The 17,623-nt window shown below is 55.7% G+C and overlaps 2 protein-coding genes across 5 annotated transcripts; both read right to left on the bottom strand.

Moving 5' to 3' along the window:
• Window positions 1–1,310: 1,310 nt before the first annotated feature.
• BRF2 (BRF2 general transcription factor IIIB subunit) lies at window positions 1,311–4,469 on the bottom strand. The gene is made up of 4 exons (XM_083880331.1): window positions 4,318–4,469; window positions 3,753–3,812; window positions 2,858–3,179; window positions 1,311–2,591 (listed from the first exon to the last, which is right to left on the bottom strand). The coding sequence occupies exons 1-4, from the start codon at window positions 4,466–4,468 to the stop codon at window positions 1,586–1,588; spliced, it is 1,539 nt and encodes a 512-aa protein (XP_083736457.1). The 5' UTR covers window position 4,469; the 3' UTR covers window positions 1,311–1,585.
• A 725-nt stretch (window positions 4,470–5,194) lies between these two features.
• RAB11FIP1 (RAB11 family interacting protein 1) lies at window positions 5,195–17,071 on the bottom strand (the record flags this gene model as incomplete). Of its 4 annotated transcripts, XM_083880291.1 has the most annotated exons (7): window positions 5,195–7,348; window positions 8,229–8,334; window positions 9,333–11,459; window positions 12,367–13,168; window positions 13,358–13,806; window positions 14,284–14,415; window positions 14,461–15,913. In XM_083880291.1, 7 exons carry the CDS (start codon window positions 14,532–14,534, stop codon window positions 7,130–7,132), a joined length of 3,909 nt encoding a protein of 1,302 aa, XP_083736417.1. In that variant the 3' UTR covers window positions 5,195–7,129. The 4 variants fall into 4 exon arrangements, with proteins under 4 accessions (XP_083736417.1, XP_083736416.1, XP_083736418.1 ...); XM_083880290.1 differs by lacking the exons at window positions 14,284–14,415; window positions 14,461–15,913 and adding an exon at window positions 16,743–17,071; XM_083880292.1 differs by lacking the exon at window positions 14,461–15,913 and having other exon boundaries at window positions 14,284–14,450.
• Between the last annotated feature and the right edge of the window lie 552 nt (window positions 17,072–17,623).

Raw genomic sequence — 17,623 nt, 5'->3', positions numbered from 1 at the left:
GGACAGCCAGAAAAAGCTCCCAGGCCATGCAGTGGGGTGGGCTGGCAGAGCTGAGCCGCTGCCTGAGCCAGGACTGACACCCTGTGCCAAAGAACCAAAGAACCAAGAGGTGGGAGAGGCCCAGAGCAGCTCTGTGCCCTCAGTCCAGGTGTTCAAAGCTCAGAAAACACCTGGCTTTGCTCTTAGGGAGGCAGGGACTGTTCTGGGGAGCAGGGACCACTCCTGGGAGGGCAAGGGAACGATGCCGAGGAATTAGGGACAGTCAAAGGGCTGGAACCTGGATAAGCACTTATTGTTCCCATTGAAAAAAAGGAGTTTTCCCTTTTCCCAGCAGGCAGGTAGAACAGCCAGGCCACAGAGAGGCTGCAGCAGAGCAGAGGAGGGAGGTGGGAGCCTGGTGACTCCCCCCCTGCCCTTTCCAGCCTCCCCTGCCTCAGTTTCCCCTGTTGATAACGCAGCTACCTCCGAGGGGTCGTGGGGCTGGCAGGGCCACGGGCCAGGGGAGGAAAAAGCACTTAGTGGGGATTGATCGCTCACCCCACAGGGCTGGGGCACCCCTGGGCTTCAACCTGCCACTCCCTGCCTGCCTCGGCTTCTCTGCCCCGTTAAATGTTTAAATATTTCGTTTTCCCCAGTATTTAACAGTTTAAACCCTCACTGCAGCTCCTGCAGCCCCCCCGGCCTGGCTGGTGCCCCGTGGTTCCATTGCTTGCTGCATTTTGTGACAGTATTAGAGGAAAAGCTTTGTATTCATAATTACACTTTGTTTTTTGTCTGTTTACAAGCGAATGACATATCAACAGAGCTTCCTGCAATATCTGGGGGGGAGGGAGGGAAGGAGGGAAATATGCCAAAGAAATGTCTTTAAAGGGGTCTTTTTTTTTTTTTTTTTTTGCATTTTTATATGAATAGAAATGTTTCTAGCAGATATGTTTTGTTTAATATATTAAAGATACGCCAATCTGCCAAGGTCTGCTGTGATTTCTCTCAGACTTCGTGTTCAAATTTGGGTTTTGACCCTCACAAAGTCATTCTGCTGAAGAATGACAAGTCAAGGTGAGGCTGCCCTGGAAAACCTGGCACCTGCACTTTTATTTATTTAAAACAGGAATGTAACATGACCTGAAGCAGCCACTCCATAAAGCACATTAAGGAGGACCCAGCCTGATCCATCCTCACAACCTCATTCCCTGTGTGACTGTCCCTGGTGGGTTTTTGGTCCCAAAACTGCCCCTGGCAGCACCATCCATCCTCTGTTGTGAGAGGACACTAAAAGAACCACACTCATCCGTCAGGATGTGAGATGAAAAGGAAAAAGGGCAGTTTATTTGGGGATTTTAACTTATAAAGCTTTTGAGATTTGGTCAAGGGTTGGGGGATGAGAGGAACACCCCTCTGACCCCAGTGGCCAACTCAGAACTCCATCAATTTGTCCTCTCCTCAGAAAGGAATGTGTTATTTACAAAACACCAGTCTTTGCTTTTGTCACAAGCCTGAGAAAGCTCCAGTAGAAACGAGAAACAACCAGAAGGGTGAAAAATCAGGACGACAGTCAGAGCAACAGTCCCCTGGGCCGTGGCCACCCTCAGAGCCAGCCCTTGGCCTTCCTGAAGGCCTGGAGCTCCTCGGGGCCCCGCAGGTACTGCTCGATCTCGCTGTCCGAGATGGGCTCGTCCCCCGTCAGGGCCACAGTGCTGGGGGCCGGGGCACGGAGCCTCTTCCTGGGGTGCAGGAGGCACGGGGGGAGCAGCAGCCTCAGGGGGCCCCCAGGGCGCTTCCCTGCCGGGGGACAGCCCTGTCCCTGTGTCCCCAGAGAGCTGGGACAGCCCTGGCCTGGGGAGTCTTTATTTGAGGAGTCCTTATCTGGAGAGTTCTTATCCTGGGAGTCCTTGTGCAGGGAGCCCACAGGGTCCTGCCCTGGGGATTCCTGGTCCAGGGAGTCCTCATTTGGGGAGTTCTTATCCAGAGAGTTCTGATCCAGGGAGCCCTTATTCAGGTGGTCCTTCTTCAGGGAATCCTGGCCTGGGGAGTCCTTATCCTGGGAGTCCTGATCGGGGGAGTCATCCGAAGAGTCCTTATCCAGGGAATCCTGATCCAGGGAGTCCTGATCCAGGGAGCCCAGGCCCACAGGGTCCTGCCCAGGGCTGCCCTGCCCCAGGGCTGTGTCCTGCTCGTCCCCATCCAGCTCCCTGAAGGCTTTTCTCAGCAGGAACACCCTGTGCTGCAGCAGGTCCCCGACGTGCTTCACCACCGTCTTCTTGTCCAGCTTGAAGCCGCGCAGCCAGGAGAGCTGGGAGGCCATGGCCAGCAGGACCTCCAGCAGCTCCCGCAGCCGCAGGTGGGCCGGGGGAGGCAGCTCCACCCCGGCCAGGCGGCAGAAGCGGCGCAGGGGGCAGCAGAGGCGCGGCCCGGGCCGCAGGGACTGCCAGGCCAGGAAGGCGGCGGCCGTGAGCACGGGCAGGGGGTGGCGGCCCGTCACCAGCCACGCCTGCCGGGACAGCTCCACCAGCCCCAGCGTCCTGCCCAGCAGCCTCTCCCGGTCCTCCAGGAACGCCGCGGGGATGTTGGCAGAGGGCTGGAGCAGGCGGAAGCTGCGGGAGAGAAGAGCTGGGTCAGGGGAACCTTTGGGGTGAACAAGCCTGTTCCTGTTGTGGGAGCTGCTCGTGGACAGCAGGAGGGGTTTCTCTGTGGAAAGGGGTCTCAGGGACTGGGATTGCTGCCAGGGAGGTGGTGGGGTCGACTGTAGGAATATCTGTGGATTACAGGGACAAGGGACTCTGCAGAGCTGAGATATTCTAGAAACACCTGGGTTTATTGCAAGGCTCGTGGGTAAAAAGGGCTGGAAGGGCCCCCTCACCTGCTCAGGTGTGTTGTCACCAGGTCAGCCAGGCTCAGGGCGGGCACGGAGAGCTGCAGCTCCTTCTGCAGGCTGAGGAAGACGCTGGCAAAGAGCTCCTGCCTGGCGTAGAGCAGGGAGCACACTGTGCCCATGCTCAGGGGCCAGTTGTGCTCCCGGCACGTCACCAACACGCAGCAGCCCCCCAGAACCTCCTTCTTCTCCAGGCTGCACAGGTGGAAGGCAGGGAGCTGCAGGGCCCTCTGGAAATAGGACACAGCTGTGTCCTCAAAGGCTGCTGGCAGCTGCAGGACCTTGCACAGGTCCTGGACACGGCGGATCCCTGCGGGGAGAGAGGGATTCCTGCTCAGAGTCTGACAGGCAGAGTTCACCCGGGCCCAGGGGGCACTGAAACATCTCCCAGGGCACTGAAACATCTCCTGTCCCCTCTCAGGGCACTGAAACACCCCCCAGGGCACTGAAACACCTCCAAGCCCCTCTCATGGCACTGAAGCACCCCCCCAGCCCCTCTCAGGGCACTGAAACATCTCCTGTCCCTCCGATGGCACTGAAACACCTCCCTGCCCCTTTCAGGGCACTGAAACACCTCCCAGGGCACTGAAACACCTCTCAGGGCACTGAAACATCTCCTGTCCCTCAGATGGCACTGAAACACCTCCCAGCCCCTCTCAGGTCACTGAAACATGTCCCAGGGCACTGAAACACCTCCCAGTCCCTCTCAGGGCACTCAAACACCCCCCAGCCCCTCTCAGGGCACTGAAAACACCCCCCAGCCCCTCAGGGATGCAGCACCAAGTGCCCTCCCCCAGCTCCCAAGAGGTTTTGGCCCCTTTTCACCATCACAAACAGGTCAAACAGACCCAGCAGCAGCCGGGGAGGGAGGGGCTGCTCTCACCTCGCTGCAGGCAGCGGCTCAGCTGCTCCTTCTGCCCGGTGCTCTGGGAATAGGCGACCTCTGGAAAAGAGGGTGGGATCGGTCAGCCCTGCAGGGAATCAGGGACGGTGGTTCGGGTCTGGGGCCGGCAGATGCCACAGAACAGGAGCCCAACAGTCAGAACTGTTTAAGGGCACTGAGTTAGAGCAGCACAGGTAAAAACGAGCCCGGGATTCCCCACAGACAGAGCCAGGAACGGCCTCGGGGCTGCTCCGCTGCACTCAAAGCTCTTCTAAGAGACTGTAATAATATCTTTTTTAACAATAAGAGATCTCACAGTTTAAATTTAAGGTTCATCACCGGCTCCAAGCCCAAACCCCGGCAGGGAATCGCTGTGCCCGTGATGGAAAACCCGGTGTTTGAGGGAGGGGAAGCGGCCGGTCCCGCCCGGCAGTGCCCAGCACACCGAGACACGGCCCAGGGAGCGCTTCCCCTCTCGGGCCGCCCCAGAGAGGCCCAAAGGGGCCCCGCACGGCCCGTCCCGTGGATCCCCCTCCCCGCGGGCGCTCCGGTGGCGCTGCCGCACCCCGCAGATGCTCCTCGTCCGTGTAGGTGGTGGTGAGGAGCCCCTCGGCCAGGACGCAGCCGCAGGAAGCGCAGACCAGCTGCTGCTGCGCGTAGTGCGCGTCCTCCACCAGCGAGGCCGAGCCGCACTCGGGGCACCGGGGCGCCGCCATGGCGGGCTCCGGCCTGAGGGAGCGCCGGGGCGGGGCAGCGCCGGCAGCCAATGGCGTCGCGGGACGGTCTGAGCCCGCCAATAGTGGCACGGCACGGTCTGAGCCCGCCAATAGCGGCACAGCCCAGGCCGAGCCCACCAATAGCGGCACGGCCCAGGCCGAGCCCACCAATAGCAGCACCGCCCAGCCTGATTCCATTAATAGCGGCCCAGCCCGAGCCCACCAATAGCAGCACGGCCCAGGCCGAGCCCACCAATAGCGGCACCGCCCTGCCCGAGCCCACCAATAGCAGCACGGCCCGAACCCGCCAATAGCGGCACAGCCCGGCCCGAGCTGGCCAATGACAACTCTCCGCTCTGCAGGGGCGGCCCGGCCCGGCCCGTCCAGCAGGTCTCCCCACCCCGGGAGGTTTTATTTTGAAATTGCTCCTTCACAACAAAGACACGGCGAGCAGGACGCTGAGGTTAAAGTGTTTTTTTATTTTAGTGTTCCATAAAAACAAACAGTACCTGGGCTAAAAGCAGAGAGTACAAACAGATCCTTCAGTAAAATAAAACAATAGATTTGATCCTTAAGGCCCTTGAGGATGTACAACACCAGTCCCCTCACACCAAAAAAAGGATTTAATGAGTATTATCAATAAAAAGGAGGGTTGGGTGATGGTTTTGGGGCTGGGGAAGGCAGAACTGGGACCCCCCTGTGCCCCCAGAACTGGCATTTAAAGGCTGTTCCAGGATTTAAGGCTCCATCTCTAAGAGCACATTATTATTATTATTATTATTTATTGCTTTGGTTCTGTGCAGGTCACTCTTCCCAGAGGAAAAAACAAGTCTAAAATACGAGTTTATCAGTGAGGTAAAGGACCCAGAGATGCACGAGGAGGAAACAAATCAATCCTTCATCTTCCTCACTCGAGAAGGCACCAGAGGCAGCAGCAGCAACTCAGAATTAAACCAATTAAACCACCACCAAAAGTCACCTGGAACCTCCACTCGGAGCAGAGGGAACAGGAGGAAAGAGAAAACTCCCTCACTGCTCAAAAATAACACTAAAATGAGATAAAAGCACCTCGAGTCTTGCAGGACTCTCAGCTCCAGACTTTGGTAGCAGGAATAAAAATATCATTAACAGCATTTTTTTAAATTTTTTTCCTAATAAATGTTTCCAGCTCCATGCAAATATATTAAACTGCTACAAAAATAAGAGTATTTGAGCTCAGTTTCCAGTGGTTTGTGAGAGTTGTGAGCAAACTGCTCCCAGGGTGAGAGCCCAGCCAGCTGCTCCAGCCCCTCCATAAAGTGCTTTGCTGTACAAAAAACTGAATAAAAAACTCACAAACTCACCCCCCGAGCCAGGGGTGACCCAATAATCCAATAATTCCCAAAGGTAGGAGTGTTTATTTCCACAGAGTGAAGGCTGGAAAGCTTTTGGTCCTCACCAGGCTTTGGTCCTTTGCTCCCTCCCTGTCCTGGAGGTTTTCCAGGTTCCCCTTCAGCCTTTCAGGGACTCTCCCAACCCTGGAAAACTCCCAGAGGTGGAAAAAGGTCTCTGAGGCTTTTGATCTGTGACAGGAGCTCCCAGTGGTGGAAACATCCCCGGGGGAACATCCCTGACCCCACTGGGACACCCAGGGAGGGTTTTTAGGCTCCAGAAAACCCCAAATTCAGCTCCAGGAGGTTTTTCCTCCCCCTGTGAGCAGGAGGAGCCCGAGCAGGGGCAGCCCCAGAGCTCCCTGGCCTCGCTGGAATGAGAGAAAAAGGCACTGCAGGACTGATCACCCTGCAGGGGAGTTCAGGGGCAGCCCCAGCCCCAAAATCCAGAGTGTTTGTGTTTCCTGAATGGAGAGTGAGGGGGGAATGTCACAGAACCCCCACAAGGCACAAAATGTGAGATCTCTGCCCCTCTGAACAACCCCCAGAGCAGGAATTTTAAGACTTTAAGAGAACAAACTTATGAATTTAAAATGTACCTTTGGCCCAAATTGATTGATGCCATTCCTATGGTAAAAACATACCCTGAACCTCAATTTCTCTCCTGCTCCAAAAATCCTGCAGAGTTTCCCCTGAGGGGCTCCTGGGGATCTCCACTGGCTGAGATGCGATTTGGTCATTCCAGGCCAATAATTCCTGTTAAATTACAGCCCAGGTCTGAAGCTGGGACATCTTTGGATTTCTCCAGTGTAGTCAATTATTATTATTTTAAAATAATTATCAATTATTATTTTAAAAACAATCAAACCCTCAAGCTCTACTGTACAAGGATTTATATTGCACTACAACTCCAGAGGTGGGAAAGAAAAGTAACTGATCTATCAAAGCTGCTATTAAAAAATAAAATAAAATAAAATAAATCTTCCTAAAGGATCATCAGTGCCTTGCTGGGAAGCAAAACACATCAAAAACCCTCCTCTCCTTTCCCCATCACAACCAGCCTTTGGGTTAATTAATGCCTGATCTTCCCAAATAATGGGAAGGAAACAAACAAAAAAATAATAAAATAAATAGGATAAGGTGCCTTCATTACACCTGATGGAAACCATGAATCAATCTGAGAGTTGCTCAAGGCAGAAAGAGGAAAAAGGTGATTTTCTGTGAGCAGCAGCAGCAGCTCCTCACCCTCTCAAAGGGGGGATTCAGCCCTTTCTCAGCACCCCCAGCCCCCTCACATCTTCCCAGCCTTCCTGTGCCCAGACAGGGGCACACGCAGGATGTTGGGGGTCTCCTCCATGACCCGGACCAGCAGGTTGTCGATGTAATCCTCCAGCTCCCGCACCTGCAGCTCCCTCCTGGAGATGGTTTCCTTCTGCCTCAGCACCAGCTGGATCAGCTCGTGGTGTGTCAGCTGGGCGTAGGCGTGGGCAGGGTCCGAGGGGTCGTATTTCTGGGGAGGGAGGGACAGAGGAGGGTCAGAGCAGACTCAGGATGTTCCAGACCAGCCCTGTCAGAGTCCAGGACATCCGTCTGGGCACCCTGGAAGGTCACACAGAGCCCTGGGACCTGAGAAAGAGGGTCTGGGGTCTGTGCAGGGGGGTTTGGGGTCTGTCCAGGAGGGTCTGGGGTCTGCCCAGGGGGTTACAGACCCTGGCCCAGAGCCCAGGAGGACACAGGCTTTGATTTCAGTCCATGAGAAAAACTTCCAACACAGAGAGGAATTGCAAGTCACAAATGCGTGACAGAGAGTGGTGTGGTTTATCACTGTGTAGATTTTGTATTTTGGGATTTTAGAATGTAGATGCAAAGGGACAAGGTGGAGATTTTAGGGTGGTGCCCTGGGTTCTTCTTCTTCTCCTTTGAAACAGCAGCGTGTGAATCACTGAGCTCATCCTCTCCTCTCACACCAGGAGGAGGCTCTGCTGTTGTTTCAGTTCTAAATTCTCTATTTCCCAAAAAAAAAAAAAACCCTGACAGACAATTAGGGGAGCTAACTGTGATTTTCCCTGCTGAGCCAGGGATGCTCCCAGCCTTTTGGATCAACAGGTGAGCTGTGCCTGGAGGTCTCTTTTGGGGCTGAAATGATGCTGAAAGCTCCTCCCAATCCCACTGCTGATCACAACTGTGCTCCAGAGAAGTGGCTGTGCCTGGAACCTCCACAAAACACCAGCCCCAGCTCTATTATGGATCAGTCTGCAATAAAATTTAAGCATTTAAAAATTGTTCCCCTGCTTGGGGGCTGCCCAAAAGGAGGTTCAGGTCCCAACTATCTGAAATACACAAACTCTTCAATTAAATCAAAGCCTGGGCAATGAAAGTTCCCTCCATACCTTGACACTCATCTCCAGCAGCTTTTCATTCATGGTGCTGATGACATTCAGGTTCTTGCTCTGGGGTTTGTTTGCCGTGGCATTCATTGGCTTCACAGGATGGAGTCTGCAAAAAGGAAAAAATAAAGATTTCTGTTGTTTAGAACATGTAACAGCAGCACGACACAGATCCTTAGACTAAGGGCAAACACAGCAGGACTGGGGGTGATTCTCTCTCTGCTCTGTCTCCTGGGAGAAAAGAGATTCAGCTCCAGGAACACGAGGTATTCCTAAGCCACAGGGGTTTTGGAAGTGTTTTCCAGTTCTCTATTATCTTTATTGACCTGAGGGATGGGAGATAAAGCAGCAGCAGGAAGGGAAATACATCCTGTGTGTGTCATGAAGAACAGCCAGGTCAGGCTACACGAGGAGACAGAACACAGGGCACCACTCTGAGCCCCAGAACTGGTATTTCAGCCTGACTTTCCTCATCAGAGCATACCTGTGCTCTTACCACCTACCCAACACCTCTGCTGTCCTCAGACAGGTGCTGGGCCCTGTCCAACCTGAGCTGGCACCACCAGCTGTGAGGAAGTGCTGTCACCATTTGCCTGAGCAGGACTTACAACACCAATTTTAACACAGGAAGAAAATTTTCCTTCTCTTTCAGCAAACACTGGCCTAGAGGTGCCCTGGAGCCCAGGCAGGTGAAGTCTCCAGGGCTGACAGGCACCACTCCCACACAGATCCATCCCCACATCAGTTGTGGTGGTCACTGAGGAGCCAAACCCAGCCAGGAAATGAAGATCAGGGTGACCACTCTGACCAACAGCTCAGCCCCAGGACACTTTGCCAATGGGATGAAATAACTCCATTCCACCTGTGCACTTTCCCTCAGAGCAGCTGCTCCCCTGGGCACCCTGAGGAGCTGCACAGACCCTCCTGGAGCCAGCAGCAATCCCACACTCAGTGACAGCACCCAAATGCCAAATCCAGGCCCCAGAGCAAGTCAGGGCTGTCTGATCCCGGTCAGATGCAGCAGCTGGAGGGGCAGATCTGCACCTGGAGAGCAAAGCAAAGCTCACACCTGCACCTGTACCTGCTGTGACCCCCATGTGGCCTCACCTGTGCTTGGGAGACTCTGTTTCCCCAGCCCGTGCTGGGGCTGGGTTGGGGAACGTTTCAGAGGGTGAAACCCGTGCCTGGAGAAGTTTCTTCTTGCCCGAGTTTCCCGCTTTATCTGCGAAGCCCTCGGCTCTTGGAGACTCTGCTCTACGACTTGGGGTGTCAGAGAGGAGGGGACGAGAGGGAGAGGAGGGCTGGACAGGGCTGGACAGGGGGGAAGAGAAAGCAGAAGGCTCAGGGAGGTTACGCTCTGCACGCTCCTCAACACCTGCACTGCTCTGCAGCTCCTGCTTCTCACAGTGACTGTCACAGTCCCTGGAATGGGATGTCACACCTGAGCCTGAGCCAGTTCCCTGGGCACACACCCTGGGAGCTTCCAGCACAGCCAAACTCCCTGGCTCAGGAATAGCTGCTCCTTCTCCTCCTCCTGGAGCAGCAGAGCTGTCAGAGAGCTCTCTCTGCTCTCCATGCAAAGCTGTCAAACCTCCAGGCTGCTCTCCAGTCCCTAAAAAAACACCTTTGTCACCTGCAGGGACCCCAGAGCTCTCCTGAGAGTCCCCCAGCAGCTCCTCATCAGATCCTCCCTCCGGGATCACAGGGAGACTGGGCAGGGCTGGGCCCCTCTCTGCAGGAACAGGAATGGCAGATCTGACACTTGTGGCACTGACAGGGAAATCACCATCACCCTCCTTTTCTAAAGCCCTGCCACTGCTGACAGCTCTGAGTGCCACTGGAGGGGGGACAGTCCCCAAGGAGCCCCCACGGGCAGCTGGGATGGGGAGCCCTGGGGGGGATTTCACTCCATCACCTGAAGCAGGAACAGCAGCCTGGGAGGTCAGGGGGGGTTTCCTCAGCAGCACAGCCAGTCGTGGGGCTGGTTTTGGGGGCACAAGGATGTCACTGTCAGCCCCCCCTGGGTCCCTTTCCCCAGGGGACACCCTGCAGCCTCTCGGGGATGGTTGGGTTTGGGAAAGTGGCTCATTTCCAGCAGGTGGAGGAGCCTGGGGCTCCACCACGGGCACGAATCCTGCCCTCTGCTCTCCCCCACAGGGCTCCTGCTCCTCCCTGAGCTCAGTACTGGGGGACAGGGCCTGCTCAGCCTCTGGCTCGGGGCTGTCACTGGGCTTGGAGAGGGACATCAACCCTTTGTCACCCCTCCTGCTGACACCAGTGACCTCCAGGGCTGTTCCATCCCCGTCCCAGGTGGGATGTGTGCTGTCCCCACAGAGCTCTGCTGATGGGCCACCCCCAAACCCCATCCTTAACCTTCCCCTGGCCTCCAGGTGCTGCTCTGCACCTTCCTGCCCACCCAAACCTGCACCACTGCATGGAGCACCCTGCCATCCCCCAGGGACAAAGGACACGGATTTCCCAGTGCCTGGTTTGCTGCTTTCCAGAGAATTCTGAGCCTGGAGCTGGGCAGAACCACAGTGCAGCTCCTGAGCCAGCCCAGGGGGGGCAGACAAGGTGCCATGAGGGTCTGGCACAGCTGTGACATCCCTGGTGAGAGCCACATCCCCAGGGCCCCCTGAAGCACCAGGAGCAGGGGCTCCTGCAGAGGGTCCCGCAGAGGGACACTCCTCACCACCAGCAGGGCAGGAAGGGGAAGAACCAGCCTGGAAAAAACCTGGCACTGCCTGTCCCCCCCCAGGCCTGGACAGGAAGGGATTGTTGTCATTGAAGGGACAGGCAGAGGGGACAGAGAGACCCCAGGAAACCTCTGTGCCACAGCCCTGAGGATCCTGCCCCCAGCCAGCAGCAAAAGGATTGTTGCCCCTGGCAGAGACCTGCCCAGGAAGGGGTGTTTTGGGAACAGAGGCTGCAGGGGGTTGGGATGAAGGGAAATGGGTGATGCTGTTGGGATCCAGAGCTCTGGATGCCCTGCCCCACTCAGCACTAAAGGGGTTCCTGTCATCCCAAAGCTCTGCAGCAAAAGCAGGAGAAGTGAGAGAGGCAGGAGAAGCAGTGATGCTGTCAGGGCCTGGCACTGCCACTGCCTGCCCCCCTTTAGGAATAAAGGGATTATTTGCACTGCTGACACGGTGCACAGAGAGAAAGGCAGGGAGGGGGACAGCTGCAAGAGTAGGAAGCGTGGCTTTGGGTTCCTCCTCTGGAGACAGGCCCAGTCTGCAAAAAGGGACAAAAAACTCTCATGTCACTCGTGGCTGCAACACGAGGCAGGAACAGACAAGGTTTAGCACCAGCCTCCATCAGCTCTGCCACTGGAGATGAGCTGCACCTTAAACAGACCTCACTGAGAGGTCCCCTTGTCTGTACAAGACTTTATATCCTTTAACTGCACCTTTACCACGCACTGGGCTTATGTCAGAACTGTTCTGCTGCAGAGCTTGTTTTTGCTGCTTTAAGCACCATCTCTTTGCACCCCAAGCAGGTTTATTAGTATGTAAAAACACTGCACAGGCAAGAAAATTAAAACTCGAGAAGCACTGAGGATGAGGAGTTAGGGACACACACAGATCACAGCCTTATTAGTAGGGCACACCTATATATAGATATATACATAAAAACCCCAAACACAATTTATATAAATACGTATATGAGGGATAAAGGAGAATTTCCAAAAAAGCCTCGTGTACAAATCCACACAAAATCCCTCTGTGAGCGATGCCAAAAGCAGAAGGGCTCCAAGGCCACCCTTTGGAAAAGCACAGCCAAGTAGGAGAGAGGAAAGCAGAGACGTTAGAAGGGGCATTTCAGGCCCTGGGGAGGCTGAAACAGCCACAGAGCTCAGACAGAGTTAGTTTGTGCAAGAGATCCAGCAGGAAAAATCACCCCTTCAGTACCTGCACTAGAGAACCACCATTTCAGCATCACTTACAAGGAGATCCCTACATCCATCCTTCTTTCACACTGAGGAGGAACTTGGGGGTTGTTATTTGCTGTCAAAGAGCCCAACACCAGCATCAAACCCCCAGAGCAGCAGCAGCTGAGCCCAGGAGAGCCAGGACACAGTGCCCAGCCCTCACCTGCCACCAGCAGAGCCCAGCCCAGCCCTGCCAGCAGCTGGACCCACCTGGGTTTCACAGCTTTGGTCTTGGCTGCTGCAGCTTTCTCAGGTTTCTGCTCCTCCTCCTCACAGGGGCCGAGGAGCTGCTTGTTTGTGACAGTCTCATCCTCATGGTGAGCGTCTCCTGAGGGGCTCCCTCTGCCCAGATCTGCTGGGACTTCAGGGCACTTGGCCTCCTCTTCACTTTTCTTCTCTTCTGGAATTGTGTTTTCCTGGCTCTGCAGGGTCCTGTCAGGAATAATTTCAGCATCGTTGGTTTTCGCCGCCATTTCCTTCTTCCCAGTGACCAGGGAGAGCAGGGCAGACTTTTTGGTGTCTGGTTTTTTGGTCTCTCTGACAGCCTCCAGGCTGGGTGGAGCGCTGGTGTCCAGGTTCTCCTCGCTGCTGAGCAGTTTGTACGACGGCAAAGTCATGGATTTGAAGGTCTCCAAGGATGTGGAGCCGGAGAAAGCCTGAGCAGGAGAGGTTCTCCCCACCTCTTCAGGTGGTTTGGTGGGCCTGGAGGACAGGTTCTCCTCTGAAGCAAAGTGCTGCTTCCTCCTGAGGTTGTGAGGAGAAGGGGAGGAGGCTGGAGTCTTGTCCTTTGTCGTGGGGTCTTCCATATAAACGTGGCTGCCATTGATGCACAGGCTGGACTTGGACACAGGATCACTTTTGGATTTAAGGCCACTGAACAAAGAGAGCCCATCTCTCTTGGTGTGGTTACTGCTGCCTTGGGTTGGCTGCCTGCTGTCCAAAAAGGCTGGTTTACGAGATTTGAACAGAGGGGAAGGAGCTGGCTTCTCTTCCAGTGTGTTTTCAAAGGATCCTGGGAAAAAAAAACAAAAACAAAAACAGGTAGAAATTCAAGACACAAGAACAACCTTTTCTCTGACACTACTGACAGCCCCAGTGCCAGCAGGGGCTTCCTATGGATTTGTTCAGACAGAAAAGAATTAACCAGTGCCGTGAAAAGTCTAAATAACCCTCTGGAGGAAGGTTTTGTGCCAACACTCACGTTCTGAGGCAGGAGAGGTCTCAGACCCCTCCTCATCCCACTGGGGCTGGAAGTCGCTGGGGCGCAGGCGGACCCTGGGGGTGAGGGGCTGCTGGGTGGGCAGCACTGACAGGGACTGGGACAGGGACGTTTTCTGCAGGCCAGGCTTGGAGAACAGCGCCTTGAACTTGGATTTCTTCTTCTCCTTCTCCCTCTCCACCGCCTCGTCCTCGCTGTCAGCAGGGGAGTGGGACGTGCTGGGGACGATGGCTGAGGCTGTGTCTGACAGCCCACTGCTCCTCTTGCCCTTGAGCTTGTCCTTGAGCTTCCCAAAGGGGGAGCGGGGCTTGTCCTTCATGGACAGGTCGAACATGCTGGCTGTCATGTTGCTCCTCATGAACTGGATATCCACCTCGATCTCCCCTCTCTCCTTCTCCTTCTTGCCTGGTTTGGAGTGAAGCTTGTACCACCTGCAGTGACAAAGAGGAGAGGTCTTCAACCAGCAGTGAATTGAGAATGTGGAGGGTGATTATGGCTGAAGAATCAAATCAACCCACAGTGTAGGAAAAGAAAGGCTTTAATCTCATGGTGACGTCATGGTGACAGCCCCAGGTGCCAAGGAAAACATTCCTTATCGTAAACAGAAAGTTATTGGTGAGATTTGGTTTAAAATCCAGATCAGGAAGGGTTAATAAAAAGAGAGAAAGACAGAAACACAACATGGAATTCCTGTATTTCGGCTCAGCCCCTCTCCTCTGCCCTTTCATCTCTCCCCTGACACTGGCAGGGGCCAGGGCTTTGAAGTGGAGCCTCAGAGCTGCACACACATCCCACACCCTCATACCTTTCATTCCAGCTCCTTAATGCCTCCTGAGCCAAGGAACCCCTAATCATCAACAGCAGAGAGCCAACCCCAGCCTCACAGAGCTCGGGGGATTTCCACTCACCTCCCCAGGCTCAGGACTGGCAGGCAGCAGGGAGGGCATTGCTCAGACACAGCCCTCTCCCTCCCCAAACACTGAGCTCTGTGTGGGGAGTGCCCAGGGCAGCCCAAACCACAGTCCCACCACCTCCAAACCCTCAAACCACCCCTCAGTGTCACCCAAACCACCCCTCAGTGTCACCCAAACCACCCCTCAGTGACACCCAAACCACCCCTCAGTGACACCCAAACCACTTCTGAGCCAGCAAACAGCATTATCAGCACTGCACACCACCATGGTTTTGTTTGTTGATGGAACCACAGGGAATTCCCACAGAACCCATAGGTAAAAGCTGCCTGGAAAGTGCTTTGTTTCCTCCTCCTCCTCCTCACCAGCTGGAAGGGGAAAATAAAGGGAGCAAACAGAGCATGCAAATGTGCCCTGCCATCAGATTTGCACTTCAACCTCCAAAGGTGCACTGGAAGCAACAGAAGAGAACAAGAAAAGGTTGTTTGCTCCAGAGAAAATTCAAAACTAATGGGGATAACTGAAGGAGATGGGTTCAGGAATCTGTTACAGACACTTGAGAGGGAAATGTGGGAGAAATTCTTCCCTCTGAGGGTGGTGAGGCCCTGATGCTGAGTCTGTCCTGTCCCTCACAGTGTTCAAGGCCAGGTACGGAGCAATGGTCAGGGGATGTTGTCCCTGCCAGGGCAGGGGGTGGAACAAGAGGGGCTTTAAGGTCCATTCTGGGATTCTAAATAAACACTTGAGCTACAATCAGCTGCTCCAGCCTGGGGTTAGACAACACCCAGGGAAGGGGATTTACCAGGAGGCTTCTCCCAGTCCCTGAAGCTGCAGCAGCCCAGGAATCACAACCCCTTTGCCTTTAACACGAGCCAGCACTGGGCACTTTTGTTGCAGAGCTGTGATTTCCAGGAGCATCCTGTGCTCACGGGGCTGTGGTGCCACAATTGAGCCCTAAGAGCCACAGGCAAACTCTGTGCTCAGCAAAGGCAGCTCAGCCACAGCTGAAAGAGGCACCCCTGGAAGGAAATCATGGACTGACAACTCCCAGACCACAAAAGAAAAAAAAAAAATCTCATTAATGGTATTTATTATGTTAGTGAGCACCTGTCAGTCAACATGCACCCATTTTCCTAATAAACCTAATCCTGTATGGCCACACATGGCCATGGCAGCAAGAACAAAACAGGCTTCAAACAGGAGACCGAGGGCTGGAAACCACTGAAAACACGAGAGATTTCCCCAGGAGTACCAAAGCTGTATTTTCATTTATTCTCCCCCTCAATTCTCCTCTGCCCAGACACAAAGGAACGAGCTCTGCTGACCAAGGGGCTGCACAGTGTAAACACAGCAGAGTCTGACACAGCCCTAATGAAGGCAGGGCCTCATTAAGCCTTGACAAAGCTGTTCCAGCTCCACGGCAGCGCTCAGGTGAGCCGGGGAGGAAGGTGAGTCACCAGCACATCACAAAGGCTCTGCTGACTCCCGGTAAAGCCTCCCGGGAACCACCCCTGGGTTTCACCCCGTGTTTGTGTTCAGAGCAGGGAGGGTGACACAGAGCGGCTCCCAGCCCTGCTGACAGCAGCGGGGTCACTGCTGGAATGTGGAATTATCCACCCCTGACACGAGTTAACCTCTCCCCATCTCCCAGAGACACAGACACCCTGTCACCACCATCCCTGACCTCGTGGGGTGCTCAGGTCCCCTCCAAACCTGTCCCCGACCCCCGTGGTGCTGAGAAACCCCCTCCAAACCTCCTCCCTAGAACTCGCAGGGACCCCTCCATCCTCCTCCCCATGTCCCATGAGACACAGACCGCCCCCCCGCCCCCCATCACCGTCCCTGTCCTCATGGGGCACTCAGGTCCCCTCCAAACCTGTCCCCGACCTCGTGGGGCTCAGAGACCCCTCAAAATCTCCTCCCTAGCCTCCCTAGAACCCGCAGGGACCACTCCATCCTCCTCTCCATCTTCCGTGGGACACAAAAGCCCCCTCCAAACCTGTCCCTGAGCCCTGTGGTGCTGAGAGACCCCCCAAAACCTCCTCCCCAGCCACCCTAGGACTCCCAGGGACCACTCCATCCCTGTCCCCATCTCCCACAGACCCAGACCCCCCCTCACCCCTCCAGCCGAGCATCCCCCATCCCTGTCCCCATCTCCAGTGGGACACAGACACCCCCTCATCACTATCCCTGACCTCGTGGGGCTCAGAGACCCCCAAAACCTCCTCCTCAACTTCCCCAGGGACCACTCCATCCCTGTCCCCATCTCCAGTGGGACACAGACACCCCCTCCAAACCTGCCCCCGGCCTCGTGGGGCTCAGAGACCCCCACAAACCTCCTCCCTAGAACCCCCAGGGACCCCTCCATCCCTGTCCCCATCTCCCACAGACCCAGACCCGCTCTCACCCCTCCAGCCGAGCACCCCCTCCCCATCCCCAAAGCCCCCCGGCCTCACCGCGTGTGCCGCCGGTCCCCGTCCCCCCTGAGGGCCGCCAGCTCCAGCTCGGCCCGGCCCAGGAACCTGTCGGCGCCGGTGAGGGCGCGGTGCAGCACGGTGAGGCGGAGCGGGGCAGGCCGGGCCGGCAGCTCGAAGGTGGCCTCCTCCCGCCACAGCGGCTCCCCCCGGCACCGCTCGGCCACCGACGTGCGGAACTTGTCGCGGCCCAGCGCCATCACCGCGTAGGCGTCGCTGCCGCCCGCCGCCGCCTTGGAGCGCAGCCCCCGGGCCCGCAGCACCGTCACCCGGACGTGGGTGGGCGCCCAGGCCGGGGCCGGGCCCGCCATGGCCGCGGCGGGGACGGGAATGGCCGGGGAGGGGACGGGACGGGAATGGGGATGGGAGACCCGCCCCGCCCCTCTCGCGAGACCACGGGGAGGGCGGGGCTTCGGGGGGCGGGGCCTGGCCTGGGCAGGTGTGCACAGGTGAGTGTAGGTATGTACAGGTGAGTGTGCACAGGTGTGTGTAGGTGTGCACAGGTGAGTGTGCACAGGTGAGTGTGCACAGGTGAGTGTGCACAGGTGAGTACATATGCGTACAGGTACAGGTGAATACAGGTGTGCACAGGTGAGTGTAGGTATGTACAGGTGAGTGTGCACAGGTGTACAAGTGTGCATACACGGGTTTGTACAGGTACACACAGGTGTACAGGTGAGTGTGCACGGGTTTGTACAGGTAGTCAGGTGTGTACAGGTTAGTGTGCACAAGTGTGTACAGGTGACTATAGGTGTGTACAGGTGAGTGTGCACAGGTGTGTACAGGTGTGTATGTATGGGTTTGTACAAGTATGCACAGGTGTACAGGTGTGTACAGATGAGTACAGGCAGGTACATGTATGC

Source organism: Zosterops lateralis (assembly GCF_965231275.1).
Source record: "Zosterops lateralis genome assembly, chromosome: 30".
Taxonomy (NCBI): Eukaryota; Metazoa; Chordata; class Aves; order Passeriformes; family Zosteropidae; genus Zosterops; species Zosterops lateralis.
This window is presented reverse-complemented; position numbering and strand designations above follow the sequence as displayed.